Source organism: Lineus longissimus, chromosome 15 (genome assembly GCF_910592395.1).
Source record: "Lineus longissimus chromosome 15, tnLinLong1.2, whole genome shotgun sequence".
NCBI classification, from domain to species: Eukaryota; Metazoa; Nemertea; class Pilidiophora; order Heteronemertea; family Lineidae; genus Lineus; species Lineus longissimus.
Window position 1 is genome coordinate 7,466,192 of NC_088322.1, and position 18,933 is coordinate 7,485,124.

The window sequence follows — 18,933 nt, forward strand, 5'->3', positions numbered from 1 at the left end:
AATTTATACAGTTTTATTCATTGAAGTACTTTTTCAATACATGAACGAAATTATCTACTAAAATAATGTTATCCCACAGGACTAAAAGATGCCAAACCACCAGTAATCCTGCCTTGAATAGTCATCAACCGATCCTTTATACAACATCCCCCCTAGGCAGTGTCCCTCCAACACGGCACACAAACAGGTCCTTAATCATACCAGTACAGCAGAAAATTCCCTTTGTCTTAGCAGACAAAATAACCTTTTTGACCGAACAGCAAAGCGAATTCTCTGTCACTTACGATCAAGCGGCCCACGAGAGCCGTACTTTAACAAACAGAGGGTGAGACAAAATGCAGTGATCTCCACGAGTTACTTTTATAGCAGGGTGGCTTCAGTTTTAAAGCAGGAGTTGGCCAATCCCGACTGATGCTTACATGCAGTTAAATGTTATTTTTGAAATCATCTCAAAATTAATTGAGTAAATGGGACCCTTTTTGCAGCCATTTCTGAAAAACACTTTACAAGGCCCACCAAACATTCCTAACATGCCTGAAAAGGCCCACCTCAAATCATGCACATGTCTGACGGGGCCCACCTCAAATCATGTGCATGATGTATGTTAGACAGATCAGGAAAATCTTTGGACACCACCCTGCTTCAAGATAACCTCGTGAAAAACACTGCCAGGCAAGCAAAGGAAATGTGTTGGGATTGCAGGCACTTTACACAAGTTCTAAAGGTACAGTGACTCCGAAACAGGGCTCAACGAAGAGCAATGTACAGATCTTGGAATTACAAGTGGCTCTGGCAGACCCTGTATAATCGGTCCTCGTCAATGACCATGGCGCTGTTAGAATCAGGGTAACCCACGGTCAATTATTTTTAGCACATCAGACCAACTTCAAAGTTTCTAAAGTAATTATATATTTGTTCACACTTGTACCCCGCCAACATACTCGTCCACATTTCCAAATAAAATAATCTATAGACAACCCGCAAACACCTCACACTACCTTCGTAAGCACAGTGTAAAACACCTCATCAATAAACGTTATAAATATCTCGGTGGACCCTCAAAAATATGACACTTTCGCTCATACAACACCACCCGTCAAAAACTCATTGAAAAACACTGGACATGGTGTTGACATTGGTGTCACCATGGTTACATGGCAAGTCTTGGGCCTGGTTGTGGCAGTTTTATAGAAATAGACAAAAAACGCAGCCAATACCAGAAGTATTGGCATGTTCCCTTCCCTGGAGTACAGTGCACACCGGCAACTAAATCGCAAGAGACCAAAATTCTGTTTAGTTTTTTCTGTATTCTCTCTTTGACCTATGGAACTAGCACAGAAGGCCCATTTGCATGAAACAGAACTGAAGCTCCTTGTACAATGTACCTTGTGTCTCTGCCAAGGGAATGATAAACGAACCCATTTAAGTCAGAAACATGAGTAGCTTGCAATTGACTCTACCTCCAGCGGAAGATAGGAGTCACTTCCTGGTTTAGGCCAATAATCTAACTGGTGCCAAACTGAAATGGGGTGTATTAACACTTATCCCGCTTTAGGAGGAGGAGGATTGATACCCCCTGGAGAACATCACGCCCAAGTGCAGAGAGAATTCAAAGAAGATGCATCAGCACATATCAAATCAGAGATTCCCTAGTTATTGGGTGATATGAATAAAGACTAGCAAATGCTTTTATCTAAAACTCCATGTACATTTACACTAGGCCTTTCTGTACAAAATTGAAGTAAAAGCATTTGCTAGTCTTTATTCATATCACCCATTATCTGATTTTGAATTGTCCTGTTCGCTTATAAAACGGCGAACTAAGCGTCTACCCTACTTTTATCCCCAATGGTTAATGGGTGCATGCAACTACATAACCGCCAAACCAACTTCTACATTAGGTATTGTGCCACAATTATGGCCTTCGTGGTTCTTCTTCAGCGTTCGCTCTGCACTTGGAGGTGAATTTCTCCAGGGAGCATTTCTCCTCCAACGAGGGATGAGCATTTATGCTCGCCACAACGGTTTATTAAAGGGACCAATTAAGTTTATTGGCCAAGTGACTCCGACTTTGGCCAGAGGTAGAGTCCACGCAAGCTACTCATGTTTCTCACTTGGTGGGGTCTTGCTCTGGCACAGACACCAAGGAACCTAGGTTTTATGTTTCATGCGAAGGACTGTGAAGAGCCAGGAATTTTAGTTCCTTGAAAGCCACGCCAGTTCATCAAGAAATACAATCCTGGGTTCTCCCCGGGATTGAACTGGGGCCTTTTCGTGTGGTAGCCAGCAGAGTTACCACTGGCCCATGTGGCTTCTTGCCTTTGTGTAAATTAATGCCTACTGGCAACTGATTGCTATACAGTAAGGGCTATAATTGCACCACTTTCTCTTATTTCACATACTGAACCTAGGAAACTGTTTAAATCTATTGGGTTACCCTCAAACCTTCCAATGTATAATATATTCCATATCCGCCATCTGTAGATAACGCGACAGGTCCTGACCAAAAACTGCTACCAGAACAACACCATGTCACGTAAAAAACTTTAAAATTTACCTTCAAAAGGTCGTAAGTGGCCACGGAAACTAGTGGCAACACAGTAAAGGGAACTATAATTATATAACCTAGATAACTTCTCGCACCTCGAACTAAAACATTTAACATCAGTAATATACACAGTATCCCTTTAAAAACGTAGCAGTGGTGACACCTACTGGTTGAATGACACACCAAGAGGTAACGACTTCTATGAGTGAGATTTTATATTTCAGGTCTTGACTATTCAAAACAGTCCCCATTTGGTAGAGTACTGGCCTCGATTCGGATTATCATAGTCCGAGACATGATTCTGGCGGAAGACAATCTACCTGGTTTCAAAATTTTTGCCCGATTATGTGCGAACATGTTCCTTTTCTTTTCGGTTTTCAATCCACATGATCCTGCCAGGTGGCTAACAGCAGTCATCATTTACAGTCATGGGCTACTCTCTGAGACTTTGATGTGTGAATTCAAGAGAGTGGCCTTGCCACTCATTTTGGGTCTCCTTGCTGTCTAATTTTCGCGACTATAAGCTGGCAAAGAACTTATCACAAAAAATGCTTCGTGCATCCTTCTTTTTCAGAGGACCATTTTTCAACATAAATTGACTAGTTATTTTATGCTATTTATTTTTGTTAGGAAAATAAAATAACTTTACGGTTTAATGTATAGTTTTCCCCATTTTAGCTTACACTACGGCAGCTTTCCCCCATTTTACCTTACAGTAGTTTTTCCCTATTTACCTTTCAGTAGATATTTTAGTCATTCACTGAAAATTTGTTCAGGAAACACCAGTAGGTGTCACCACTGCCAAAACACTGATCCGAATGCATGAATTGCATGTGATTTAAAATGAAGCTATGTTACATGTATGATTAAATGCCTTGTTATGCATGCAAACTTTTCATTGGTCAACCCAAGATTGGGGCGAATACTTATTTACAAAGTTGACCTAACTGAACAACCACAGTAGCCCAAAGATCCATTTCCGAACTTTTGAAAAATTATTTTTTAAATAAACACAAGACATGTTTTATCAGTGTTTCCGATTCAAATTGGAAGATCTCCAGTTGCAGAATTACATAACACAGGGGAGGTCTGAATCAGATTCAGAATGAGCTAACCCCTTCTTACCTACCCCAGAAATATGTGGCTATGTATAGCTATAAAGCCATTACTAATATTGTCCCCATTTCAATCTGAACTCAAAGTCCATAATCTAACTTTTATTTCTATTAGGAAGAAAACAGAGGTTGTTGCCAAACAGGTTGAACAACCGAATGGCCTGCAACACCAAGAAAACCCAGAAACACTCATAAATTTTGGATATAATTTATTCGGCCTCTGATGGAACTTGGAAGTGGACAGCGGACAATCAAATATTTTAACATCCCAAACTTTCTTAATCTCTGCATACTACTTTACAATTCAGCATTAGTTTTTATGCACGGACTGTTGAGGCTATCATCGCTGACGTTGGCAACACAACAGTAATCGAAAATTACCGAATTTACAATCGCAAAGAGTTGAAAGTCTCTCTTTCAACAAATCCGACCTTTAAAAACGTTCTTTCGGGACACTCTGTACACAGATTTCAAGGTCAAGGTCAAGGCCAAACAGAAAACAACAACATTGCAACTCATTACTTCAGAACACAGCGGAAATTATGCCAACAATTACACCAGAAACCCAACATTTTTATCAAACCGACAGATATCGTGCGGTACTTTGGCAAAAAGTCATAATCATCATGTATCACTTATCAGCATACTAGAAATGAGAATTACACGGGGATGACGCCAAATAGAAACAATTTATATTGTTTTAACCCTTTAGATCCCAACCGGCTGATATCCAACCACTGATTTTTGTCACCAGTCGCTGCCTTCCAAAAATGGCCTTTGTACCCTCTCAGATATTCTTTCACACGTCAAAATGGCTCTAAAATGGCTGCCCTTATAATTTTTAAATGCAAGGCGTGCGTCTACATATCCTAAACCGGCCGCTAACCACTCACCAGTACGCGATCCATTCTCGAGCGACACCACTGCAAACTAAGACGGCTTCAGGCCTTTTGGGATCGCTTGATGAAATATTACGGTCATTTAGTGGCTGGCTTGTACACAAGGGTGCTTTTTCAGGACTTTTGGGGTGAAAATTGCTGAAATGCTCTATGAAAACACATTATGTTCCAGGATCTAAAGGGTTAAGCCATTAAAAGACATATTGTAAACGCTTATGAGACCAGAGGTGGCACAGTGCATGAAATTGGGATGCAAGGTTACAGCAGTCCTTGGTGTCACATGACTCGTGAGTTCTTCAACGCTCACGCGGCATACGCTTAGAATTTCTTTTGATTATACAAGTACTGGAGACATTGGAGACAAAATAAAATTCAAATACAGACAAAATAATAATTACTGTTTAGTCATTCAAGAGAGAGAGTCGAGGATATATCTAGAGCATTTCACATCTTACAAGGCTGCGATCCACCTTTTGCCAGCGTTATTGCACGACCTACCTACAATGTAGGCCATGTGCAAAGTCAGGATATTTTTCGGAAAAATAGAGTGTCCATTTGAAAAGGAGTACGGTATAAAGTACTTCATGTACTTATTTGGAAGAAGTCACCATGCCTGATGAAATCCTAGATATATCCTCATAAATTAGTACAGGAAGAAACAAGTTCGGCAAGATATACACCTCCTAACTATCTTCAAAACCTGCACATCAATCGGCAAAAAATTTAATTTAGTGATATATAAATGATAAATATTTCAACTTGAGTTGAGCACTTCGGAAAATTACAATAAAGACAGATAATAAAATAAGACGTTAATGGGAAAATAATTAAGATTACATCTGTGGGTGATAGGTAATGTACAAAATGATAATTTTGTCCAAGTTCTTCAGAAATGTGTGTTTTTTTCACTCCCAATTCTTGTTTTTAGGTCGCTTTCGACAAAACATCTCCAGGAATCTTCAGCTCTTGTCAAACAATCCTGACTTTGCTTTGATGATGGACTCCCCACCCCTCACTCAGAAATATGGAGGATATGAAACCTGTGCTTCCAAAATACGACTATTTTTCAAGCATGGGGATGCCAATTGTGTCATACAAATGGCTACAGAACAATAGGACATTGACCTACTAATAGTAGGTCAATTGGAGGTCAAGTATTTTGGCGATCAAGCCATAGAACAAGATTTGCAGTGAAAATTTGCATAATTTCTCAAAATCCTGGACAAAACTAAAGTGCAGGAATTTTACACAAATGAAATGGCCAGGGCCATTGTGCTCACCTCATGTGGAGGAAAGATGGATAAAGAGCATGGTCTTGTGTCATGTAGTGTTAGGTTTGATGTAGGTCCAAGCAATTACAATTTCCCCAAAATGGCCAATTTACAGTACATTCGACCTCTGTGACCTTGAAAAGTAGGTCAAATCAAAGAAGACCCGGGTGACACATTGAATGGTTGTTAGAATTAGATGTACCTATGATATAAAATTGGTGCCAATCGGGCAAGTCATTACTAGGAATAATGGCATTTTGAAGAATTTAGGATTTGGCCCCCTCCCTGGAGGCCAAACGGCAAATCAGATCGCACCAAACTTCGGTACCTGAGATCACCTGACCAAGGGGTACATGTGTACTTAATTTGTGATCAATAGTCATTGCAGTTAAGAAACGTGCCATAGTTTACGGCCCGACGGCGAATTTACGCCATTTGACCTCTGTGACCTTGACAAGAAGGTCAAATTAAAAACCTGTGTGACATATACTGTATGGTGGTTAGATGTACCCATGATATCAAATTGGTGGCAATCGGGCAAGAAGTTAAGGAATAATCACATTTTTAAGGTTTTTGGATTTTGCCCCCTGGTGGTCAAGTGGTGAATCATATTGGACCAAACTTCGGTCCCTGAGATCACCTGACTAAGGGGTAAATGTGTACCAAATTTGGTATCAATAGTCATTGCAGTTTAGAAACGTGCCATCGTTACATCCTAACGGCCAATTTACACCATTTGACCTCTGTGACCTTGAAAAGGAGGTCAAATCAAAAACCCGGAGGATATATGATGCACCTTTGCTAGAAGTACCTACCATATTTTTTTCAAAATTTCCCGACTACTATTAAGGGAGATATTGCATATTTTCACTTTTAACGTTTGGCCCCCTGGTGGCCAAACCATGAAACGAATCGGACCGAAACTTGGTCTCCCAGGTGTCATTACATAAGGGTACATGTGTACCAAGTTTCAACTCAATAGCTCTAACAGTTACGAAACGTGCCCTGCTAACGGACGACGACGACGACGACGACGACGACGACGACGACGACGACGACGACGACGACGACGGACGACGGACGCCACGGTATGGGATAAGCTCACCTCTGCTAAGAGGTGAGCTAAAAAGTTATAACAAGGGGAAGGGAGGGTCAGGTTTTCAGCAGAGCTTATTCGGAATACTCTAAAACCAGAAATATTAAGGATCATATTTATAAGTTTTGATTTAGCGTTTTAATAAATCCATAACTGTTTTCAATCAGATGTTCTTTTTTCGCAGCCATATATTTTTGCGATTATCAGTAAATGGAAAAAATTCGAAAATAGAAGGCAGACGAGGACACCCGAATAAAATGACAGACGTGTAGATTAATCGATCAGCTGACCATGGCAAACAAGCAATTTCTATCTCGTGCAATCATAATTGCAGGTCGGAACAACAAAAATCCCCCGTTTGGGGGTGCCTGCCCCAAGATGAAGAAGCCCTGGAAAAGCTAAATACTACATAACGTTTCAGGAATACTATGCAATCTGGAATTAGTGAAGACGCCACCCTGCATTTTGACTGTTTTCCTTTCTGTGGTCTTCTATGCAATCGACAATGACTGGTCTGTTGAAAGTCACAACAATAAAAAAATCAGACTTACCAAATCAAGCGAGACCTGGTCCAACGCCCCACGAGGCTTACATTGTAATCCAAATAATCCAAGTGTAAAATTAAACATATCCACTTGAGAATTAAACTTCACATAGTAAGGCTATCTCGGAACACACACTGCGGCCAGCAAAACATTGCCGTTAGCCAGAAATTATGGAAGTCCCATTTTGTGATAGGACCAACGCTGACAACCAACACTGCCAAACAAATTTGACCCAAATATTCCAAGAAGATTGATTAGCTACTATGAAGTCGCCATAGCAACTGCTGTAACCATAGCAACAGTTGCTAAGCACCTCATGGCAACAGATTTCTACATTGAAATAGTCTACGACTTCCGCCAGTTTGACAAAAACGTTTACAGCTATTCACAGCGTTTCATAGTCTGTTTCAAAATTACCAAATATCGAACATTTTGGCCTGTTTTCTAAACCAAATCAAACATTTAAGCACACCCAAAACTTCTTTGGAAGAAAAGATTCAAATTTCCAGATCAACCAAACTACAAGTTCATACATAACATTTTTTGTTTCAGCAAATATGATTCACTTGGTCAGTCCCCATCAACAGATCCAAAATAACATCAATGTTCATTAAAAAATTTGAATTATCGAAACCGGACCAAAGTCTGTTTGACTTCGTTAACTTTGCAACAGACTCAAGAATTAATTAATGATATTAATTAGTCACTAGCAATGATTACATAATGTACTAAGATGACATGAACGTATTCTGGCTCTTTACAGTCTCCAGTTCTTTTATTTGTTGTATTAAAAATAATATCCTGAAAAGAGAAAGGAGAGGAAAATGTAAGTTATTGAATTTCAGCAAAACGAAAACTGACTGCATTGGAAAAGGAACAAAATATGCCATTGATCAATTGAAAATGTTGTCCTTTTTCATTAAAATATTTTTCTTTTTATCTGTCACGATTCACGTTCCACATCGCAAAGAACGAGCATATTCGGATTCATGATTCACGTGTTTTCCACGAAAAGTCGCACGTCAACTGTCGTCTGCTGCACAACTCAATATTTTGAAGCATTTCATTTGGAAGAAACATTGTTCAGACAGTTCATACGGTCAAGTTTTCTTCAAATATTTTCCGAACCACGCCGTAGGATTTGTGTAAACATTGGTGAGGGCTGTCGTCTGCTTTACCATTCCGGCAGCAGACGTTCCACGGCATGATTTCATTCAGCACAGACTTCTACAGCATCATTTGTGTATCTCAATGCACTGCGACGTGTGCCAAAGTGCACTGCGCCATGATATCTTGAGACCGGTATTTTGGGCAATCATAACGTCCAACGGCTCCGGATCGAAATATGGTGCGTCATAGGGAGTTGCTAATTCTGAGGTCAAGTGAGCAAACACATATTTACGAAGTGCTAGGACCTACCTTTGTTCTTGTAATGTGGATTGTATCTCCGCTATACGAACTAAAGACCTGGCCTTCTTGAGGTCAGCAGACACTTGCGTACAATGAAGACTCCCCACAGTATGCGCGTCCTCCATATAGTGGTCAGCCTGAAACAACACATGAAGTTATTTTAAAGGGCGTTGCAAAAAACAAACAAAGATTAGATAAAGTGGGCAAGCGGTAGATTTGGAATTTTCAGGCTTTTCAAATTCCACAGTGCACAATACATGTACATGTACTTCAAAATACTTCATCATCTTCAACATGTGGAGGATGGAGGTGGAGCACTATAGGGTGTACGAAAAGAGGTCAGACTAAACTATTCAATGTTCAAATTCTTGTTGGATTGCCTCTCTGTCCTCAGCACCTTCAAAAAAGCTCAAGTGATGATCGACACGTTTCTCCATGGAAACGGAATAATAGAGACAGTAGTCCTCAGAAACACACTTCTTTTGAACCTCCGTCAAAGTTGGTATCAGATCCCTTCCATGGCTCACTGAGAGCCAATCAGACAACCACCGCCACTCACCTGTCTTTCAATATGAGTCCCCTGCCACCCCGACACGTGACCAGTTAATTTTTCATCGTAATAATTTGCTAAAGAAGGAGTAAGCTCTATAGTTGACGCTGGTTTGATTGAAGCGAGACAGCTCGTGATTGGGACACCTTGTGAACTACCCTGGCTTGGAGTCGGACTACCATGCCTGCAACAAAAACATCACAAAATCAGTAAACCAAATTTCTACCACGGACAGGATGTTTCAGACCTCATTATGCACAAAAATAATCTTAGAGGAGCCAAGACAAACACTGATCACTTCCAGCATTCTTCATTATCACGTTAAAGCTTTAAAAGATTCCAGCTATTATTTGAAAATAAGCTTTAAAAGCTATCCATCAACAATGAGAAACAAGCAATACTAAGCTTGCTCCCTTGTAACAGACAGTTTAAACTTTTTGCCTAAGAACTAGCAGAGCTTAACGCGTAATATCACATACAGCCAAGAACAGATACAAGTTGACTTCACATCTTCTCCACTAACAGTGACACGTGACAACGATTTGACGTAGCGTTGACATCAACTTACATCATCGTTGTATAGAACAAACATGCTGAAACAATGAGGAACCTGCAGAACTAAAACTCCAGATGGCAGCACCAGTACTAAAAGGAACACTGTTGATTACAAACAAACAGACTATAATAGTACAAACAGGCTTACCTTGATGACCTAAAACTCTGATCTGACCGCGGACTGGCACCGCCATCGTCACTATGTAACGTGGTGGAGTCCGTCCGTATTCTTGCCGGGTGATGCGCAGAGTTTAACGTGGGCGACGTGAACGGTGACGGAGTCATATCCGACGTTGTTGATGGGGGAGACTGGCTAATGGCTGCAAAGAAGAAACTACAGTAGAACCTCTCTATCAAGGACACCCTAGGGACTGACAAATGTTGACCTTTATTCGGTGTTTAAAAATGCATCGCCTTAAGTTTAAAATCCATTAAACTTCTGACACCAAGATAAGTCAACAACAGCATGCAATAATCAAATTGAGAAATAGACTTACCATTCTGTGTTACTTGCCTACTCAAGGCTTGTTGAAGTTTTTGAAGGGTTTGTAATGCTGCAAATAAGAGTCAATACGTTAATACCATGGTTTAATGCTGAGTGACGAGATTAAAAATCGCGTTGATTGTCACATTTCCCCCACTCACTCAAAGCCGCAACTGCTTGGTTCATATCATAAAGCTTCCGAAAGAAAAAGTATCATCTCGGCTTTTACACTGATTGTGATGTTGCAGTGCCATCTAAAAGGAACACACAAAATTGAGATTCATTCATATGCAGGTGCTGAGTAAGAACTGAATGAAGCTCTGGCATATCAAAATCCTCAAAGAAAGCGAAGACTTTGCCATTCATTCAAGCGTCAAAGGGGATTTCGCACACCAACGATTTAGTCTACTTTTTACATTTTCTCGGGCGGTGAAAATGAACCGTCTCATTTCCTATTCATAAGTCTGGCGCAGATCAGTCAGCTAGATAAGGCCTGCTGAACATGTGGACAATAGGGTTCCATTGCGTATGACTTGTAGTGCTTTGACACCTACTGAGGTACGGAAAGGGTACAATATTTGTCTTAGGAAATACGCTTAAAAATGAAGTTGTCAAACTTTTACAAGGGCTCCCGAAAGTCTATTTTTGTGAGTCCTTCTTCTGTTTTTTTACTTTGCAAAATCGATGAACAATGCCAAATAAAACCTCAAAATCCAATACTTTTTTTCACATTTGAAAACACCAGTTCCGTTTTTCATTATGGGACAAATTCTATTATAAGTTCTGAAAGCAGGAAAATTTATTTATCATACGAGTTGTCTTGGGAAGTCATGATGTGCCCAAACCCTCACTTTTGAATAATTTTCCGAGGGAAGCTACAGGCACTGACCTTGTTGCGTTAATTCCTGATTATTTAGATTCTGCAGCGCCTTGTCATTCATCTGCGTCAGTAAGTGGGGTAACGACACGCCAGGCGGCGCCACCATTGAATTTGACAAACTATTGGTGGCGGAAGACGGCGCTCCCATATTCAATGAACTTGCTAAATTAACAATAGGTGTCGCCTGTTGGGAGTGTTGTCGTGAGCATGGGCGAGAATTTGTGGGCGAGCTGCCCGGTGAGATATCCATATCTTCTTCTTGACCAGCATCTGGAAACGCAACGGGTGAAACGTCACATGATATTGTATTGAATTTTTTCTCTGTGGCGTTCTGTATCTGAAATTAAATGGCCGAGGTAAATGCACACTGCTCTACAGTTACAAATGTACATAAACCATCCTAATTTTCTCGATTCTGAAGGGTAAGGCCAGAAAGATACCAATTCATCATATTTTAGCTTTCCATCTTCACTTCACGCATGTAATCAAAGGGGGAATGTTTTGAAATGCGGTAAAATCAAAAACTTGTAAATTATACCTTTAGTAGCTGCACCTACAGTAGAAATATGATGGGAGCTACATGTAGACCAGTTTTAAGTTTATCAGAAAAAGCCACCTAGTGGGCAAACTAAGAATCACACAGCACCCAAAATTGAACTCGACCTAGATTTTAGGGTCATATATATACAAGGATACGTCAAAAACTGAAGACGCTACTGAAGACTGAGTGCTGACAAGGGCACCAATAAGGAATCGGCCATTCTCTGCCATTTGACCTAGTTTTCCCTAAAAAATCAAATAAAAAAACCCGTAATATACAATGTATCCTCAATAGATGTACATTGTACCTGTCATAAATGAAATGGCCAAGGGCCATTGTGCGCACCGTATAGATATTTGGTGGTCAGGAATTCATCCTGGTTAAGAAACATGCTACATGTATAATTATAAAAAGTCAAACCGAAGTCGGTACAACGTGATATGTAACGTTGCTCGGAGTACCGGGCATAAAAATATAATCGAAAACAAGTCACTGATATAACATTAATTAAGCGAGATATTGCACACAATCAGATCGGACCGAAATTTGTTGTCAGAGGTTACATGACATAGGGAGTCATGTGTACCAAATTTCAAGTTTATAGCTTTAGCAGTTAAAAGAAACGTGCCACAGTGACACTCAAACGACCTGTGTGACCTTGAGAATTAGGTCAAATCAAAAACCTGTGTGATGTATCCTTGCTAAGAGAACCTACCATAAATATGTTATCGAAAAAGAGACACTCATAGTCATGAGATATCACACTTCTTAGGTTTCCACCTCTGGCCCCCTGGTGGCCAAGTCAAGAATAAGATCGGACCGAAATTCAGTGTCAGAGGTAAATTGTGCCTCACTCGATTCGGGGCCTGCAAGGTTTCACTTTTTTGTTACGGTTTTCCAAACATTTTAACCACCCAACACATTATTAAGGAGTGTAAAGATGTCTATTTCTGGCTTAAAATCTCTGTCATTAGTGCTAAATATTGAATGAAATCTATCCCTTGAAGTGAGTTAGGGTAGTCGAACATTATTCGCAGAATTTCTCTTCATCGGAGACCACCCACTCGCAGTAACGTGCCGAGTTGAGAAGAAGTTGAAAAGCCCTGCATAAGACACTGTACATTTTGTAACTAGAATTACTGTTGACATGATGTGGGCACAACGTGAAATCTGCACTCTTAGCAAGGTTCAGATGTTGTTATGTTCAGCAATGACAGACTGAGGAAGGCAACCACTTGAAAGAACTAGCTATGTTTTTGCCCTTTCTACTCTTTTAATCGCACTTAAAGGGGTACGCTGTTCGTAATTACTTGTGGTCCAGGTAAATAGAAATCCACTAATACACAATGCCGTAGTTTAATCATTGTGAATACAAATTTGTTTAAACTTGGTATTCATGGTATTTGTATATCAGTCTACACATGGGCAATGTTGAAAGTTATATTTACGACGTATTTCCGCAATTGGATATATTCAAATTCAATTACAAATTAAAAATTTTTAACAAACGGCATAGGCCTTTAAACCGCAGCTCTAAGTGGTGATCGAACTTGCACTTGAAAATTTCATGGTTTTCAATATTTTCAAATATCTGAAAACAAAGAAGTGACGAAAGAACATCCTACCTTCGCAATCCCGTTTCCAGCTATCCTGCGAGTGTGATAACCGTCCGTCAGTCTGATTAAAAGATATTGACCTACTATCACGTCTATCCGTCGAGGCGCGATTGTGCCCCTTATATAACGAGTCATTGGAGTGTTCTGAGAACACGTTATTACCAGTCCTTTGCTGTGATTGGCCGAGACGTTGCGACTGTTCCGTGGCACTGTTGTGCCGCGCCCTGGCGTGGTCGGAATTTTGTGACATTTTACTAACAGATCCGTGAGATGAGGACTGCGACGTCCTGTGCACCCGGTCATTTTTATCAATGGAATGTCTTTTATCTTCATCGGCTGAAATGAGACAGAACACATTTCTACCAATACCATCGTTGAACAGGGATGCCACTTCCTCTTGACTTCGAGAATGTATCGATGTCATTTCTTGGCCCAGAGATTAATATTGCAGCGAAAGATTTAGCTCCGGGGTTTTCTTCTTAGAAAAATATGTGGTGTAGGTTATGGCTGGGGGGGGGGGGGGGGGGGGGGGGAGAGAGGTGGAACTACCATTTTCACAAGTCTAAAAACTTTTATAAGTTTTTTAACAAAATAAGATTTTTTTTTAATCATAGTCAGTACTTGTTGTTAGTCAACACATTCGGAACGGCAGACAAATGTCCAAAGAAACAGGTTATCAAAACTTGTTGCTTGCCTTTATGAAGGAAAAATGTGACTGTTTTTGGGGAGGACTACTTACATTTGATAGAGGACTGCCTTTCCATTCCCCTGTCCTTAGACCTGCGCTCAGGCTTGTGGGACATGCTAGAAACGGAAGAAAATATTGCTGAATTATAAATTTGGAATGAAGTGCTGTCCTTGATATAGAGGTGTCCTGATTAGAGAGGTCAAATTAAATGGAAACAACCAATTTGGGACCAAACCTAGTGTCCTTAATTGAGAGGTTGTACTTAATAGAGAGGTGTCCGTTAAGGGAGGTTCCACTGTAAATGCATTGCCAGCACACAAAACCTCCCTATTTGCTTCCTACTTACGTATCATGCCAGTCCTTAGGCTTCTCCCACTGGGATACTTCAGATTTACAATTGTAGTAGTATTTCTTCCCCGAGGAGCTGGTGTGTTCTGACCAGTCTCCGCACACCCGCAGGGCCGACTTGTGTACCTGGAACATGGACAAATAAGAATACATAAACAACTCCAGGATTCCTAAAACCTACCCTTGATCTCCTCTGTCACAATTCATAAGCTGTGTTGTAAACAGACAGGAATTTTAGTTCCTTGAAAGCCACGCTGGTTCATACAGACATACAATCCTGGGGTCTACCGGGATTGAACCCAGACCCTTGGGAGTGGTAGCCAGCAGTATTAAACCACCAGACTCCTTTAGAACAAGTTAAATTTTTCATCACTAAGGCCTAACAGAAGACAAGTGTTGTTTCCGGTCACCAGACCAACACTCCTTAGACCCTCACTGGACAAGCCTCACCTCTGCTCTAACATCCTTCTTGGTGGAGCCCTCACGACCATTCTTATGATCTCTGTCATGACTGTTGTGATTATTACTCTTACTACTGCTGCTGCTAGAGCTCGCATGAGAACCTGCGTGGTGATTGAGTCGGCGGTCGCCTGGAGATCCACTTGAACCTAAAAAGGAAGGCCGTCAATATTAGCAGAATGCCTGATTAGACTCGGACTCCATCCAACTGCTTCCTGTCGATGTGGACTTGGCCACTGAACCCCGAGAAACACTCTGCAGGATTGTCCCCCGATGAAAAGAAGACACGACTCTTGGCCGGAGCCAAAGTCACTGCCACTGGAAACGAAGCTTTGGGGACGGCCAAAGACCTGCACCAAAACAGACGGCAACAATAAATAATTTTGGCCACTTTTTCATGTTACGCCACTCAATACCTTATGAAATTCTGGCTTTGTAGTTTGTAAGCAAATACAGCCAAAAACCGTCAGTTCGCCACATTTTTTAAGTCATCAAGTCTGAAGTCTCAGTTCAAAGTACAGTAGAACCACCCTCAGTGGACACCACTCTATTAAGGACACCCTCTCTATTAAGGACACCCTCTCTATTAAGGACACTAGTTTTGGTCCCAAATTGGGTGTTTCCGTTCAATTTGACCTCCCTAATCAAGACCGACACCTTTCTATTAAGGACAGCACTTGTCAATCCCGAGGGTGTCCTTTATAGAGAGGTTCTACTCTGTATTGGATAAAAGTCAAGACTACATTCCCCAACACTGAAAGTGAAATAAACCTTAGCCTATACACTCTGCCACAAAACATACATACCTCGGTCAAGTTTTTCCTTGGTCTTTTCGATATACGAAGATTTGTTGTGATATCGTGGGCTGGGTCGCTCGATTGGACTCTCATCCCGATGCCGGCTACTGGGAGACTCGTCCAGTTTGTCATAATAACGATCGTTATATTTTGATTTTGATGGGTACTTATCCATATTCTGTAAAGACAGGGAGGAGAAAATGATTACACTTTTTGAAGAACGAGTAAATTGCATCACCTCCAGAAAAATTTGTGAACTTTACGTCTAAAAGCTTCAGGCAGCTTATGTCTTAAGCTTCGATTTGGCTGCAGTCAACCTGGCATCAGACAACTGACTTCTACTGTACCCCAGAGTGCCTACTATTTACATGTAATGTACTGATGTACGTGGCTTGATGATTTAGACAAGTTAGGAAACTTTAGCCTACACTTCTTATGCCATTGGTGGAGTTTCCCTGGGCTAGGTAGATTCCCCTTGTTAATGAGGATCCTACTCATGTTCACCTTGCAAATAGTTTTACTGGGGTATTTCCAACAGATTTTTATAGAATACTTGATTGAATGCTCAAACTGATCAGCACATTGCCTTTCTTCTTTCAAACGCAGAATTAAAGAAATAGGACAACACATTTTCAAAATTACCACACTACTTTCGTTGGGCCTGATGCACAAAATCTCAAGTGAACCACAGAATTCTGAGTTTTCAGGCAAAAATAACCTCATGATTTTTTTGGAATTTCATGGATAATGAACTTCAGACACTTGCAAAGCTTCTTCAAGATGAATTGGCACAGTGCTGAACCCTTCCTTTGAAGTTGCTACCATACTTTGCCAAGGGGTCAGGAATACATGTATCTCAAGTTGACAATACAATTCTGAGTTCTGAGACAAAAATAACTAAATAATTTCTCTGATTTTCACAGTATGATAAACTTCAGACACTTGCAAAGCTTATTCAAGATGAATGGGCACAGTGCTGAGCCCATTCTCTGAAATTGCTACCCTACTTTGCTTTGGTTTGGAAATATCACAAGTCAAAAACACAATTCTGAGCGCTGAGGCAAAAATAAACACATGATTTTTCTGATTTTCGTGGACAATAAACTTATGACACTTGCAAAGTTTATTCAAGATGAATTGGCACAGTGCTGAGCCCATTCTCTGAAATTGGTACCATACTTTGCTTTAGGGTCCAAAAATATCTCTTGAAAGTCAACCGCACAATTCTGTGTTCGGAGGTAAAAATAATCACATGATTTTTCTGATTTTCATGGATAATAAACTTTAGACACTTGTTAAGCTTATTCAAGATGAATAGGCACAGTGCTCAACCCCTCCTCTGAAACTGATACCCTACATTGGTTTGTTGCCGGAAAATATCACAAGTCAAAAACAAAATTCTGAGTTCTGAGGCAAAAATAATCACATGATTGTTCTCATTTTCATGGACAATAAACCTCAGACACTTGCAAAGCTTATTCAAGATGAAATAGCACAGTGCTGAAGCCATTCTCTGAAATTGCTACCCTACTTTGCTTTGGTTCGGAAAACATCACAAGTCAAAAACACAATTCTGTGTTCTGAAGCAAAAATAATCACCTGATTTTTCTGATTATCATGGACAATAAACTTATGACACTTGCAAAGCTTATTCAAGATGAATTGGCAAAATGCTGAGCCCATTCTCTGAAATTGGTACCATACTTCACTTAGGGTCCGAAAATATCTCAAGTCAACCACACAATCCTGCGTTCTGAGATAAAAATAATCACATAATTTTTCTGATTTTTCGTGGATGATAAACTTTAGACACTTGTTAAACTTATTCAAGATGAATTGGCACAGTGCTGAACCCCTCCTCTGAAACTGATACCCTACTTTGATTTGAGGTCGGAAAATATCTCAAGTCAACAACACAATTCTGAGTTCTGAGGCTAAAATAATTACACGATTTTTCTGATTTTCGTGGATAATAAAGTTGAGAAACTTGCAAAGCTTATTCAAGATGAATTGGCACAGTGCTGAACCCATTCTCTGAAATTGGTACCCTACTTTGTTTGGCTATCATAACCAGATTTGACACATCGCATATATTTCAATGTTTTTCTCCAAAACAAAGATTTTTCATGCAAATTTCTGGTTGCAGTACATACATTACTGTATTTTGTAACTCAACTAAGACACTGATACCTATTACCATCATCCAGTTTCAAACTGGGTACCCTATTTTGACTTTGGTCGATTTGAAGTCCGACTTATATACAATTCTTTAGATTACAACTGATCTAAAACTCCAATTGTGATGAAAATTCACGGGCTTACTAATTACGATGTAGCCAAAGTAATTGACAGGTCTGACTTTGAATCCTAAAACCAAAATTAACCAATATGTCAAGATTTTGGTCAAAAACATCCTGAAAAAATATGTTTGATAAAGTGCATATAAATCTGACAAAAAGTTTTTCTAAATTGCTTGTAAGTTGTATGAGGATATCTGTAGAGGTGTCTTCTTTTCCTCAAATCTAGTAAAAATCTTTTTAGGAAGCAACACTCTTCAGTGCAGACCATCTTTCGACCCCCAACTTGGTGCACTTTTTCATGTCTGGCTTCTCGGGTCACTTCAGAAGAACAATATTTTCTGTCTTCTGACACCAAATTACCTCGTATGGATGAGTCTCATTTCGGCTATAATACCTGTGGAAGAGAAAGAAAACAGAAATGGTGAGATTTAAGGCGAATTTGGGTGAAAACAACCGAAATACGATTCTCTTTTCAGGAGGGATTTTGACAACAATCATGGCGGATCTGCAGAAATCGGGACCCCATTTTTGGAGGTATAATTTTGCTATATTTACCCATCATTGAGCCTTGGAAATTTCCTTGCATGCATTACCATCAATGCTTAGGTATTTGGTAGCTTCAACAGCCCAATCGAATGGTAAAGCACGGAGATTTTGGGTGTTTTTCACCTCAAAACACATAACCAACAAATATGTAGAAGATCTGCCATGATACATACGGGACCTTTATTGTTTCCGAAGATTCACGAAACCATTCCGAACGAGTTCAAGTTTACTTTCACCTATTCATAAAAAGTATAAACACCATATAACTCTTCGCTTATATATAAT

General features: G+C 40.1%; 1 protein-coding gene across 1 annotated transcript; it reads right to left on the reverse strand.

The window, feature by feature from the left end:
• Positions 1-6: 6 nt before the first annotated feature.
• LOC135499482 (WW domain-containing adapter protein with coiled-coil-like) lies at positions 7-18,811 on the reverse strand. The gene is made up of 13 exons (XM_064790242.1): positions 18,658-18,811; positions 18,463-18,496; positions 15,812-15,980; positions 14,997-15,154; positions 14,545-14,672; positions 14,250-14,314; positions 13,520-13,846; positions 11,363-11,623; positions 10,487-10,543; positions 10,138-10,309; positions 9,444-9,618; positions 8,894-9,021; positions 7-8,275 (listed from the first exon to the last, which is right to left on the reverse strand). Exons 1-13 carry the CDS (start codon positions 18,696-18,698, stop codon positions 8,203-8,205), a joined length of 1,788 nt encoding a protein of 595 aa, XP_064646312.1. The 5' UTR covers positions 18,699-18,811; the 3' UTR covers positions 7-8,202.
• Between the last annotated feature and the right edge of the window lie 122 nt (positions 18,812-18,933).